Source organism: Aureobasidium namibiae (genome assembly GCF_000721765.1).
Source record: "Aureobasidium namibiae CBS 147.97 unplaced genomic scaffold scaffold_20, whole genome shotgun sequence".
Lineage (NCBI taxonomy): Eukaryota > Fungi > Ascomycota > Dothideomycetes > Dothideales > Saccotheciaceae > Aureobasidium > Aureobasidium namibiae.
The window spans coordinates 512,214-524,957 of record NW_013581189.1 but is presented as its reverse complement, the minus strand read 5'-3'; the positions used below and the strand labels follow the sequence as shown (position 1 = coordinate 524,957).

The following is a 12,744-nucleotide window of genomic DNA, read 5'->3' as shown; positions in this document are numbered from 1 at the left end:
GAAGACGAAGAGGAAGACGAAGAGGAAGACGAAGAGGAAGACGAAGAGGAAGACGAAGAGGAAGACGAAGAGGAAGACGAAGAGGAAGACGAAGACGAGGATGGAGAAGACGATGAGGTCTGAGAGAGCAGGACCACGCTGATGGAATTTTCATGATTATTATACAACCCTAGGATCAAAGCACACTGCTACAGCTTGTTTTATCTTCTGTATCGCAACTTGATTGAGTGATGCTACAGTATGTGATATAACATGCCGTGCACGCGCTCTTTCATCGAGAGTCCTTTGTCGACTTCAAAGACTCTCCGTCCCAGCATATCAACACTCATTGCGAGCTGTATGCAATTGCGCCGGCGACCACTGCAAGTTCGAGGCAAAGAGAGAGGAAGAGAAAAGATGTCAAGAAAGGAGAAGACAGATGAATTCTGTTCTCCCGAGATGCTACCATGCTTTGTGATATATAACAAACTGGTGTATCCATGCTGCCTTGCAAGCAACAACACTAATAGCGATGCCACAACCCATCTCATGCCACCATGACCGAAACACCATAACACCGCCAGATATTTGTATCCCGTCCAACGCCTAACAGACTCCCAACTCCATCCATACTCCCATGAAGAATGTCGCATACCCTGGAGACCAATACCCACATCTCGGTTCTGATACTCACAACTTGTAGACGCGATACCCATCTCTGGATATGTAATCCTCTTCAGTCGAAGACCAATACCTCTAATACTGCATGCCCGCACCACCATAACTTTCCTGGCGATCATCCAAGGATCGATAATTACCTCCTCTTCCCCTACCTCTGCCGCCTCTGCCGCCAGATCTGTTGCCTCTGCCTCCTCTTCCCCCTCTGCCGCCTCTGTTGTTGCCGTTTGGCTTGGAAATTCCGCCACCGCGGTTGTTGTGGCCTGAGTAATTGCCTCTGCTGTTGTAAGATTGGCCAGGGCCAGTGGGGACGTTGGGACCGAATTGCATTGCTGTAGGGTCCAGTTGTGAGGGAAGAGATGCTTGGGGATCTTTAGCTTCAGAGCCCAGAGGTGGGAAGTCTTCGTCGCGGTGGTTGCGTTGTTGCTGGCGTTGAGGTTTGTGAGCATAGTCGTCTTGATCGGCTGTTTCTCTTTCAATGCGCAACAGCACCTTTTCTCCCACTACCGTTTCGAATTCAAAGGATTGGTCGGCAGTGACGGGCGTCCAGTTTGAGATGTACTTTGCATCGATCGGACGAGCGTTGTTACGGAGGGAGATCACGACGGTAGGAGTTGGGTTTTCCGAGTAGAAGCGTGCTCGAGGGTCGGAGGGCTCGCATCTTGCAGCCCAGAGTTTGTTGTCGAAGTGGGAGAGGCCTGTTACGCGCCATGTCATGCGGTGGCCCAGGCCTCCAACCTTATTGAGGATGCTTTGAGGTGCGGGACGTGGGGTGATGAGGATGTTGTTGGCAAGAGTGCGCCAGTCACGGTCAGAGGTGTTCTTTGTCAGGGCGGCGAAGCGTTCGGTGTCGGAGGGAGAGATGAGGTAGCCAGTGTAGAAGACGTTGCGTTTGATGCAGAGGGGGTGTAGACCGGGTACTTGTCCATCTAGTACGGCTTGGTTGTGTGTGTTGATCATGCGTTGGACCTCTGATACTTCTACCATAGGATCGAGGGTTGTGGATTCTTCAGTGACCTGTACGACATCGGCTTGAATGGGGGAGCGTGAGGAGACGGAGCGGTTGAAGGTTGCGAAGAAGTCGCGGAATGCTTTTGTGCTGTGTAGAGGTCAGCATGGCATGTAAGGCTAAGACCCGAGAAGAACACACTGCTTCGGGCGATCCTCGTAGATGCGAATTTCGTCGGCGTCCGAGTAGGTGCAGACCAAGTCGCGCAGCAAGTCTTGCTTGAACAGCATAGTCGACGAGAAGCGCTGGCCAGAAGGACCAACGGCAGGCTTCAGACAGACCATGTCGAAGTCGAGTTTCTTTGCTCTGAACATGCGAGTGACGAGTTCGGCGAAGCCTCGCTCATTGCGACCAGTCAAGAGAACGGTAAGGGCATCCTTCTGCTCCATGGACAGACGCACAAGATCAACAATGTTCTCGTTCCACCAGCCCGACCAGGCCGTCTTCTCCTCGTCTTCTGCACCCTTGCCCGTCGAGGCCAGAATGTTCGCATCATGCCACCAGCCGCCGGTCGAGATCTGTTCGAGTGCTTGCAGGGTTCCTATGCTCGGACTGGCCCAGACCTGCTTGTTGGGCAGCGGACTGCAGAAGAGCGTGTTGTCAAAGTCGTAGACGTGGATGGCCCTGATCTTGTCCATGTCGGGCAGTACGGTGGGGTCCTGACATGACCATCGCTTGAGTGCTGTGACGGTATGTGTTGCGCCTCGTTCCATGGTGAGTGTTGAGCTAGGCGAGCGGCGCGCGATGGAAGAGAGATAGCGAGCGACGGGCGAGATGCGCATGCGATTGATCGAACTGATATGGCATCTGGTGTCTATGACGAGAACAAAATGTTTTGGGAAGCTGCGAGTGGAATTCGCTGACACTAGACCGAAGCCGATCGCCCGTCCCTGCATGACGCTGTTGCCCTCTGACGAACTTGCTTGTTCCGAGTCCATGGGTCCTTCCGCCCTCTCATGTCCTCCTTTGCCGCCGCATGGAATTGGAGCATGACCACGACCCATCAATCGGCTTCCGCATCAAGGCCAAGGCCAGACTACGAGATGCCCCTCAAGATACTTGTGTCATCTGTCTGGACCCCGTCACCGAACGCGCCGTCGCCGTACCTTGCAACCACCTGAACTTCGACTTTCTCTGCCTGTGCAGCTGGACCCAAGAACAATCTTGCTGCCCACTATGCAAAACTCCCTTGACTGCCATCGAGTACGACTGGCGTTCGCCGACTGATCGTAAACTCTACACGATTCCCAAGCAAGAGGAACCGCCCAAGGCACATGCTGGCGTAACGACCACATCACGCCTCCGCCCACCGCGTCGACGAGCAGCTCCATCGCACCGTCCCTTGCACACAAACCCCGATGCTGCTCTAGCATTCCGCCGCCGCATCTACTCGGATCAAAACTACAGTCTCCACGTCGGCGCAAACCGCACCTCTCAATACGCCAACTTCACTCCCACCACCTTCACCACCTCTGCGCCTCTTCAATCCCGCGCTCGCCTCTTTATGCGCCGCGAACTGCAAGTCTTTGATTTTCTGGCTGAGAACAATGCCAGACTGGGTTTCCTGATCGAGTACATTGTGGCTATCCTCAAGACGACTGAAACCAAAGATGCCAGCGGTTCGGCGAAGACGCTGGTCGCCGAGTTTCTTGGAGATGGGCCTGCGGGCTTGTTTTTGCATGAATTGGAGGCTTGGTTGAGGAGTCCGTATGAGAGGCTGGAGGATTGGGACCGCCATGTGCAGTATGCATACAAGCGGCCTAGGTATTTGGATGCATGATGGACGGAGCAAGAAAGCTTGGAGCATTTCAAGGAATTCGTCACACACCACAAGGTTGATGTTCAATTCAAGCCTATCTTGCATCAATTCGTGATTTGCATTTGCAACCTGCTATTGTGTCAGAAGTTATAGCAGGTGTTGGCAACTCCGAAAAATAACATAAGATAATGTCTTAACCTACACTCGCAACTCCACCATTTACAGATCAATCTTTGTCGCAACCATATTCTCAGACATGAACCCAGTGACAAACAACCAACCCCTCCTCTTTCCACCCTCCTTCTTTGGATCAATACCCACAATCACCGCCGCACTGGCCGTTCTCAACCTCTCTCCATCATCAGAAAACACCACTTTCTTGTTCCACTCCCCCTTGACTTCTGCATCTTGCTTGAATGCCGCATCATCGCTGGAAGCCTTACGTTGCACCAACCACACCAGGGAAGGATCCTTGGCTGCTGGATCTTTAGCATGGCCGGCAAGATCAATACCCCGAGCAAGGCCAGCAAGAACATATCCACTCTTGTCATCGCCTTCAGACGCCCAAGCATCCTGATACCAAGACGGATTGTCCAAAGTACTGTCCAAATGCACACTCTCCTCGACCCTCAGAGTGCCATTCTTTGCATCGTCAAAACAGCGATACAGAATTCCTCTCTCTGCACTGATGACGGTGACTTCCTCTGAACCATATACATGCCCCAATCCATTGTTATTCTTGATGCCTGTTAATGCCGTCTTGACCGAAAGCCCTGCAGAGTCGGTGGCAGTGAGATCGGAAATGGAGACGTGCATCGTACTCGACCATTTCGCAGGCGCAATAGCTTCCAACTCCCTCATCAAGCCTTCCCTGTAAAAGTGATCATTCGTGACGTAAAACTCTGTAGGCGAGACCGCGTGAATATCATTTGGCGTTTCAATGCTTGCATGCGAGACAGTTCTGATGTGTTTGGCAGTGCTGCTGCCAATCACATGTCTGAATAGCTCGATGCGTGAGTGAGATTTGGTAATGTGTTCGCGGCGAGAAGCAACGTATTCAGGGTTGGGATGGTGGTTGATTGCGAAAATGTAGACTGCGTTTTTGGCAGTGGGGTCGGCGATGACATCGATGCCGTGCGTGACGAATGTCGACTCGAAGTTTTGGAAGGAGAGGCGTATGCTTTTCATTGTCTGGTTTTTTTTGTCGTCTCATCATCAGCTTTTCTGCCTCTTGCCTCTACCTCTTCTGAACCCCCGCCCTCCTTGATTCCATCATGGAGTCGAGAGATATGGGAAGAAGAAACTCACCTCGGGATCCACAACATGAATACTTCCCTTCGTCCCCTCTTTTGGCGGTTCGAAACTCCCGAGTGGAGGAAACCATCCAAACCTCGTATGCCTATCCTCGCAAGCCGTAAACAGCAAGTTGGCAGGAGCATAGTAATGCAAATCCTCGCAATGAGTGGTATCTGCAATCTTTACATAGTTTGCTGCATCTGCAATGGTGGAAACAGAGATATCGCGTCCTACACCCACCACCTTCAATTCGTGGCGGATGGAAGGCGCGATATAGGAAGTCAGTGCTGCGAATGCTGCCACCGAGGCGATGGTAAAGACGCCTGGCATGGTGAGCTTGAATTGACGATTTGGCAGGTTTGACGGAAGAAATTAGGAAATATAGGAGTTGAACAGGGGTCAGAAGGGATTGAGACGGGCGAGCCGTTGATGGGTTGCAGATTGGAGATGACGTGAACTCGAATAGGGTTTGAGTGAACCATCCGGGGGGAGCTACTAATGCCTCGGAGTTAAAGTGTTGCTTGCACCTTGGATAATAGGATAAATGCAAGATGTGGATACTGGACGGGAAGATATCTATGAAGCCATACATATGGTGAAGGGACGCTCACAGCTTGCGAATGTCAGAGCAAAGCAAATGGACGAGACATTGGAACACGAGGCTCATTATCCAGCACGTTTCATCAGCAACACAGTTGAAAGAAGAAGAGTTATCATTGACTAGTGACAGCAGCAAGCTATACGAAACCAGCTACACTACCCAATCACCATCTCCCTTCTCTTTCAAAAATTCTTTTCTCGGTTGTTTCTTTCTAACCAGGTTCGTTCTCACACCGTGGTGATGTCTTACTTCCCCATTCAATTAGACATTGGCATAGTCTAGATAATGAAAGACTTGCAAGAGAGTGTGCTCGGAGTTGAGAAAAGCCTGGTACTGATCTGGTTCATACCTCTAAAGTCTAGCTGAACTAGACAATCGAGGCTGATGATCAACAGTTGATATGTAGTTCATCTTGAGATATTGCGAGTGATGGGTGTGTGTAGTTGTCTCAAGAGGTGTAGCGTGAAGGACTCGGCAGCTTTCACAAGCCGCTGCAGAGTTGGGCGACATTGTATCGCTCTCGGCAATCAGATCAAGGTCGGATTCGAAAAAATGTATGCCGGCCTTGACCTGAGAGTGTCGACCAAGGGTCCGCGTGAGGGGTGCAATGTGAACAAACAGATGGAGGGGATGAGAAGGGCAAGACAAAAACAAGACAGTTGGCTGACCTAGGCACAGCCGAATCGGGTCTCAGCGCAGACCGTCTTGTGGGATGGAGGAGAAAAGGGAGGCAAAAACGTAATGGTACATGTGCATGAAAACAGTCGGGAAATGGAAAGGCATTCGTCATGTCGAGATGGCGTATGAAGGTCGAAAAGATGTGGGTTGTTCTGATCTGCTCTCTGCGAGAGCGAAAGCGCGAGTAGTGATGTTGAATATAGAGGGCGTCGACGTTGTGCTGGACCGGAAGGAGGATAGAGAAACTTCGTGGTAGCGTGGCAAAAACAACCCATTTCTCAAAGAGCTTTTCCCCTTCTCCTCATTCCTGTCGTGAGAATGCAAATAGACTCCCTTGAGTCAAACTCCGGAGAAACGCCAGAAATACGCCAGATAGCCCAATTAAAAAAAAAGTCGTAACCTGATTACCTACTAGGCTATTGTCCCTGAGGCTGAGGGAAGCTCTGAGGAGTGGGGAAAGCGTTGGGCTGAGAGAAGCCGCCCTGAGGGTAAGAAGGAGCTTGCTGTTGCTGCGACGGTGCGCCAAAGGCCTGCTGGTTGTACTGAGCTTGCTGTTGCTGGAAGCCACCGCCCTGACCGCCTTGGGAGGGGTACTGGTTGCGAGGAGGTCCTCTTCTCTGGCCCTGATGACCTTGCTGACCTTCGTAGTTGCCACCACGGCCGCCACGGTAGCCCTGCTGGTGGTGCTGGCGACGCTCCTGAGGCTGTTGCTGCAATTGAGGGGCGCTGTTGATAGGGCGAGGAATGTTTTCGGGAGTGTCGTAGACGTACAGGCCCTTGTCGATGTGCTGAGGGATGGGCTTGATCTCAGTGCCCAATTCCTGCTCAATTCTGTAGAGGTTGAAGCGGTCCTCCCAGTTGATCAAGTTGATAGCAAGACCCAAGTGACCGAAACGACCAGAACGACCGATGCGGTGGAGGTAGGTCTCGGCATTCTTGGGGAAATCGAAGTTGATGACGACGTTCACAGCCTGAATATCGATACCACGGGTGAGAAGATCGGAGCAAACAAGGTTGCGGCAGTGGCCAGCGCGGAAGTCGTGGAAGACACGGTTACGGTTGTGTTGGAGCATACGTGCATGCGAGTAGAAGCATGAGTAGCCGAGCTCGGTGACCTTCTTGGCCAAAAGCTCAACACGAGTGGTGGAGTTACAGAAAATGATGGACTGGTTGATCTGCAGACGCGAGAAGAGAGTGTTGAGGCAGTGCACCTTTTGCTTCTCCTCGACAAAGGCGTAGTACTGAGTGATACCACGTAGCGTCAACTCATCCATGAGGTTGATCTCGTGGGGGTCCTTCATGTGCTTGTCCTTGAATTCCTTGACAATGACGGGGAAAGTGGCCGAGAAGAGCATGACCTGGCGGTCCGGAGGGTGGAACGAGAGCAACTGATCGATAGTCGAGGTGAACTCGGGAGACAGGAGCTTGTCGGCTTCGTCCATGACAAAAGTTTGGGCAGTCGACAGGTCGGCAACACCACGGCTGGCAAGATCCAATATTCTGCCAGGGGTACCAATAAGAACGTGTACAGCCTCGTTCAAGCGGATAATGTCATCCTTCAAGCCAGTACCTCCAGTAGTGACCATGACATTGACACCAAGATGTTTTCCAAGCGTCTTGCACACCTGCGATGTCTGGAGAGCCAGTTCTCGCGTAGGTACCAGGATCAAGGCCTGGATCTTGCTGTTCTTGGGGTTGACACGTTCGAGAGTGGGGATGATGAAAGCGGCGGTCTTTCCGGTACCGTTCTTTGCGCGGGCAAGTACATCTCTGCCGGTAAGAGCGACGGGGATAGCTTCTTCTTGGATGGGTGAGGGCTTTTCGAAACCGGATTCGAAAATGCCCATAAGCAGTTCGCGCTTGAGGTAAAAGTCTTCAAATTCGAGACCCTTGGTCGCGGTGACATCTTCTGTTTGGACTCTGCCGTCCTTGGCAGGCACCTTTAGTCCTGACCTCCAATTGCCGTCTGCCTGGTTTGATTCACTGAGGGAGGTATGGTCAGCGTGCGGTTCCGGGGAAGATACAGATTGGTGTCGGCATACTTGAGCGAGGCAGCCTCGAGCTGATTTGCAAGTTGATCCGCCATTGTATGTTATGTTGTGTGAGTTATGGTGGTGGGGTAGAAGAAAGAGTGGTGAGCTCGAAGGACACGCAATGCTAGGAAAGGTGTCGAGGGAGTTGGCGTGGATGCGAGAGTGAATGCGCGCAGTGAAGAGATGAGCCGAGTACGGTAGGCGCAAGTCAGAGTGGTATGAGTTTGTTGTTGTAAGTTTGCGTGGGTGAGCTGTCGCTTGTGTCGGACAAGGAGAGATTCGTCGTGTGGTCGTGTCACGCAAGATTCACGTCAATGCAGTAGCAAGTTCGAGCGGCGGTGTTGTTTGCGAGTCTAGAGTGTGTTCGAGAGAGAAGCGAAGTGGTGAGAGATCAAGCGGGGTGCACGATAAGGCGGCGAGGAGGATCAAGTTAAGATGGTAGAAAGTCGTCGTGCGCGCCGCTTGCCATGTGGAACATCAAGCTGTGAAATCGCGCCTTGGCACACGTCGGCCAATCACGGAAGCTCACCTTCTATATCAATTGTACCTTCCTACATTCAACTGTATCGATTGATCTAGAAGATTTATCTCCAGCTGCAGAAAGATCCAAAAGGTGAAACAGCTATCAAGAGAGCTTCTTCCCGCTAAGCGCTCACCCATAGCAGTTGCGTGCCGCACCCTTGCAGGCAAACGTCCGATGCCCCGAGAATACTTTATATATTGCTTCAACTCAGCTTCCTTGTTCGACTTTCCATCGAAATGTTTTCTCAAATGTTACGCCAGAGATTGGGCCTGGTAAACTCCATACCAACTCTCCAAACCCGCAAGGCCTCATCACTACTCAAACCACGCCACCCCTTCTTCAGCCCATCCACGACCCGCACCATGAACAGAGAACTCGACCCGATTACCCGAACACGCCTCCAGCTCGCTCAGCGCTTCTACAATTCCGGAAGCTATGGATCCAGAAGCAATGGCGTGATGTCTGCCTTCTACTTCCTCTTCGCAGCAAACGCCATGGTATTTGGAGCTCTAAACTACGCAAAATATGCCAAAGACTGGAGACTGGAAAAGAAGCTTCTCAACAACACTCTCCTCTCTCCGGCTGCTTTTGACAGCGGTCGTTGGTGGACCATCATCACCTCGGCATTCGCTCACATCGACCCTCTCCATTTTGCCTTCAACATGCTGTCCCTGTATAATTTCTGCTCCATATGTGCATTCATCCCTGGCATGAACGGCTTGCATCTCTTCGCCGTAGCAGGTGGTAGCGCTGTAACCGGTGGCCTGGGCTTCCTCTATCACCGTAAGAAGAAGATCCAGGAGGCTGGAAAAAGTGATTGGCAATCAAAGGCCAGAAACTACAACTCTGCAGCCTTGGGAGCCAGTGGAGCAGTCATGGGTGTGGGTGCCTTGACGGCTTGTTTGGTGCCTAATGCACCTATGCAGTTGATGTTGATACCCATCCCTTTTCCTCTGTGGGTCTTTGTTGCTGGTTACGGTATAGTAGACTCCTACTACCTGGACTCATCGACTTCGGGAATCGCTCATGCTGGTCATTTGGGCGGTTTGGTGTATGGTGCGGCGTACTACCTGGTCTTCCTGAGGAAGTCGCCTATGGGGGTTTGGAGAAACATTCAGAGAATGATCTCTAGAAGATAAGGGAACAGAGAGCAAGGGCATGTGGAATACATATCATCAGACTCGTACAAAGCAGCGATTAGATCACTCGAGGATCGTATCATGGAGAAAAAAATCAATAAGAAATCAGCTGAGTTTGTTGCTTCAACGGGGGCAGCTATATAAAGAAATCCCCCAAACCTTGGCCCCATTGAAGATAGAGGGACCAACCCACACGCTGATAATGCAATCTGAAACCAAAAATGTGTGATATGGTATCACCACATAGGAAAACAACTCCTTCTGTACACCATTACGTTCCATACCAACCAAATACCCCCTGAAACCATTAACATCAAGTTGTGCGCGCTTAAACGGCTTGCTCGGGCGATTCGTTGCTTGCAACAACAGCCGTGCCGAGACCTCTATCGTTGGTGCCACGAATGATCATCTCCTGCCGCCTGGCGCGGATGAACTGACTGACAGATCTGATCAAGATGAACCAACCAACAATCATGAGACCGTAGGAAATCCAGTCTTGAGCACGAAGTCCGTCAACGTCTTCCACACCAGTGACATTTCCAGCAACCTTTGATGGGTCGAAGTCGTGAGCGTTGGGGTCTGAAGGGATGGTGCCAGATGGATCGTTGGCTGGTACACCAGTGACGGGGTCTGCGGGTACTGATCGGAAGGTGAAGCCATATTGAATCAATGTGATACCAAGACCAGCGCGGGAGCCGTGCTTTGCAGCATGTGTGGTGTGGAGGAGATATGTGAGGAGGAAACCGATGAGTTGAAAGGACATGGAGATGAGAGCGTTCCAGACGAAGGAGAACAGACTGCCAACTACGAGGCCATCAACGAAGATGTCATCGCTGTTGAAGGCTCCAGGAGCCAGAATAGAGGTTTCCCAGTATGGCGGTGCTGAATCAGCGGCTGCTTGCTCGTATGTCTGCGATAAGATCAGTATGCGGTGGATGAGGCAATAGAGATGCAAGACGACTTACCGGAGGCTTCTCGTCAAGCTCTTCGCCACGAGTGGGCTTCGCGGAGATGTTGGCAAAGACACCGTCGTTGGCGCTGCTACCACCGCCGATGGTTCTGGTGTTGTTCGAGCGACTGCCGCCAGGGAGGAACATATTAATCTCGGTAACCCTACGGCCTAATCGAGGAGGTTGTGCGGGTGCCGAGGGTTCCGGAGAGTCGCGGTCGTTGGAATGTACAAGCCGCCGGCGGTCGGCATCAGGAGCGTCGTGGTCTGACTCGTCGTCGGAGGGAGCGGCGAAAGCATCATCGATGTCCCGGTCGGCGTCGTCGTCATGGTGTTGGACAGAATTACGACGAGAAGAGTTGCGAGAGCGGAAAGAGGGCGGAGGCGAGTTAGGTATCGGCTGTGAGTTCTGGCCGACTACATGGTCGTCGTCGTCATGGGTTTGCACCTGGGGTCGAGTTAGGATAAGGTGATAAGGAATATGGCATATATGGCAGAACGTACACGCTCGTAGTTGGAAGAGAACATTGTGAGTGTTCGCGCAGTGGTCGGGCGCTTGAAAGCAGGCGGTGTGAGCCGACGGGCGCGGAGAGATAAAGGGTCGCTAGGGTCGCTGGGGTCGGGCACAGGAGGCGAAAGTAAACAGAGTCGAGGGATTTGAGGTCGTGATCAAAGGAAAAGGAACGGATGGGCGGGCGCAAAATCTCAGGAGTGAAGAGAGAGCCGGGGCCGGGAGGATGATTTGATATATGGGACAGAAACAGATGATGGTAGAAGAGAATGGACGCAAGACGGTCGCTTGGTGATGGGATGAACGAGTGCCTAGTTTCAGCCTCGCAGCGTCCGCGACGCGGATCCGTTCGAAGCCGAGAGCGTCTGCGTATCGCTGCGCTCAGCCACACTGACTACTGACTGCAGTGTTCCAGCCTCAGCCTTGAGATTGCCAAAGAATCCGGGGAAATTCGAATCGCAGGGTTTTGATGATGTCGACGATCAATAATTGCGTCCTTCGTCACCATCTTTTTGCGCCATCCCCAATTCTTGTCGCTGCTCCCCAAACACAACAACTGGACAGCAGCCACGTCTTTCAACATGTCACGCGCTGTACGTTGACATTCTTTGTGCTCGTCAAACGACAAAGGCGACTGACAGGCAAATCACAGCAAGCTACAAAGCACTACACCCGCATCCTGCAACAATGGCCCGTCAACCGCCTGCGTCCCGAGCTCACCTTCCAGGCCCTGCTAAAGAAGCGAATTGAAGCTGCTCCCGTCGCTCAAGTCAACGAGACCAACACTGCTCGCGCACAACCACCAAAGCCCAGGCATGAGGCCCGTGAGATCAATGCACTCTACTCGCTGCTCGAGAACAGATACTCGACTGTGGTATGCAACCCATTCTTCCGCTACATCTCACGACCATTAGCTCACACAGCATAGTACCCCTTGTCCAATGCCATGATGCACCCTGCCTCTTCTCCCGAACACTACACAACCCTCGTCAGGGAGCTTGACCAAGTCCCCGACCGTTCCTTCTTCCAGAGACTTGCCACCAGATGGAAGAACATGGTCCGCATGTCCTAGTTTTCGTCCTCCAACTGTAAAATACTGTACACTACCGCCACTGTCGGAGAAGCTTTCGCCGACCAAAATAGGCTTCTGGCGCCCCATCATGTACTAATAGCATATAGACCTATATTCACGATATCATGCCTATACTTCTATCCTTTCAAAGTCAAGTCGCGAACTCTACATCATTCAAACTCTCTCCCGCCGCAAGACTCGTCCGCTACTTCTGATTTCCAAGCCTTCCAGGAATGTGGCGCCCCGAAACTCTACGGACCATTCAATTCCCTCACGCGACCTCACTACTCGCACCACCCCACTCATTCCACCAACCTTTATATACGATCTTCTATATGTCTCCTCGAGCAAAAAGCCGTGGTGGTGCAGTGGTCAGCACACCCGACCTGGTATCCTAAGTCCCTACGTTCGTTCCCTACGCTCGCTTACCTAAGATCCTAATTCTCTCTCTCGAAGGTCGGGAGGTCGCAGGTTCGAATCCTGCTCACGGTGATTGACTTTTTTTTTTTGTCATTCC

At 52.0% G+C, this 12,744-nt stretch overlaps 7 protein-coding genes across 7 annotated transcripts; 3 read left to right on the top strand and 4 right to left on the bottom strand.

Moving 5' to 3' along the window:
- Window positions 1-735: 735 nt before the first annotated feature.
- On the bottom strand, window positions 736-2,379 carry M436DRAFT_55939 (uncharacterized protein; the record flags this gene model as incomplete). The annotated part of the gene is made up of 2 exons (XM_013568227.1): window positions 736-1,756; window positions 1,808-2,379. The coding sequence occupies 2 exons, from the start codon at window positions 2,377-2,379 to the stop codon at window positions 736-738; spliced, it is 1,593 nt and encodes a 530-aa protein (XP_013423681.1).
- A 263-nt stretch (window positions 2,380-2,642) lies between these two features.
- On the top strand, window positions 2,643-3,446 carry M436DRAFT_55844 (uncharacterized protein; the record flags this gene model as incomplete). Its single annotated transcript, XM_013568210.1, has 1 exon — window positions 2,643-3,446. One exon carries the CDS (start codon window positions 2,643-2,645, stop codon window positions 3,444-3,446), a length of 804 nt encoding a protein of 267 aa, XP_013423664.1.
- A 198-nt stretch (window positions 3,447-3,644) lies between these two features.
- Window positions 3,645-5,051, bottom strand: M436DRAFT_55584 (serum paraoxonase/arylesterase family protein; the record flags this gene model as incomplete). Its single annotated transcript, XM_013568164.1, has 3 exons — window positions 3,645-3,832; window positions 3,869-4,616; window positions 4,734-5,051. 3 exons carry the CDS (start codon window positions 5,049-5,051, stop codon window positions 3,645-3,647), a joined length of 1,254 nt encoding a protein of 417 aa, XP_013423618.1.
- Window positions 5,052-6,416: 1,365 nt separating this feature from the next.
- On the bottom strand, window positions 6,417-8,086 carry M436DRAFT_85486 (DEAD-domain-containing protein; the record flags this gene model as incomplete). Its single annotated transcript, XM_013568350.1, has 2 exons — window positions 6,417-7,983; window positions 8,043-8,086. The coding sequence occupies 2 exons, from the start codon at window positions 8,084-8,086 to the stop codon at window positions 6,417-6,419; spliced, it is 1,611 nt and encodes a 536-aa protein (XP_013423804.1).
- Window positions 8,087-8,987: 901 nt separating this feature from the next.
- On the top strand, window positions 8,988-9,641 carry M436DRAFT_16745 (uncharacterized protein; the record flags this gene model as incomplete). The annotated part of the gene is made up of 1 exon (XM_013568148.1): window positions 8,988-9,641. A coding segment is annotated over one exon (654 nt), but the record flags the coding sequence as incomplete, so codon positions are not given.
- A 382-nt stretch (window positions 9,642-10,023) lies between these two features.
- Window positions 10,024-11,172, bottom strand: M436DRAFT_67266 (uncharacterized protein; the record flags this gene model as incomplete). Its single annotated transcript, XM_013568290.1, has 3 exons — window positions 10,024-10,605; window positions 10,661-11,092; window positions 11,149-11,172. 3 exons carry the CDS (start codon window positions 11,170-11,172, stop codon window positions 10,024-10,026), a joined length of 1,038 nt encoding a protein of 345 aa, XP_013423744.1.
- Window positions 11,173-11,736: 564 nt separating this feature from the next.
- Window positions 11,737-12,227, top strand: M436DRAFT_67265 (uncharacterized protein; the record flags this gene model as incomplete). The annotated part of the gene is made up of 3 exons (XM_013568289.1): window positions 11,737-11,748; window positions 11,808-12,029; window positions 12,084-12,227. 3 exons carry the CDS (start codon window positions 11,737-11,739, stop codon window positions 12,225-12,227), a joined length of 378 nt encoding a protein of 125 aa, XP_013423743.1.
- Between the last annotated feature and the right edge of the window lie 517 nt (window positions 12,228-12,744).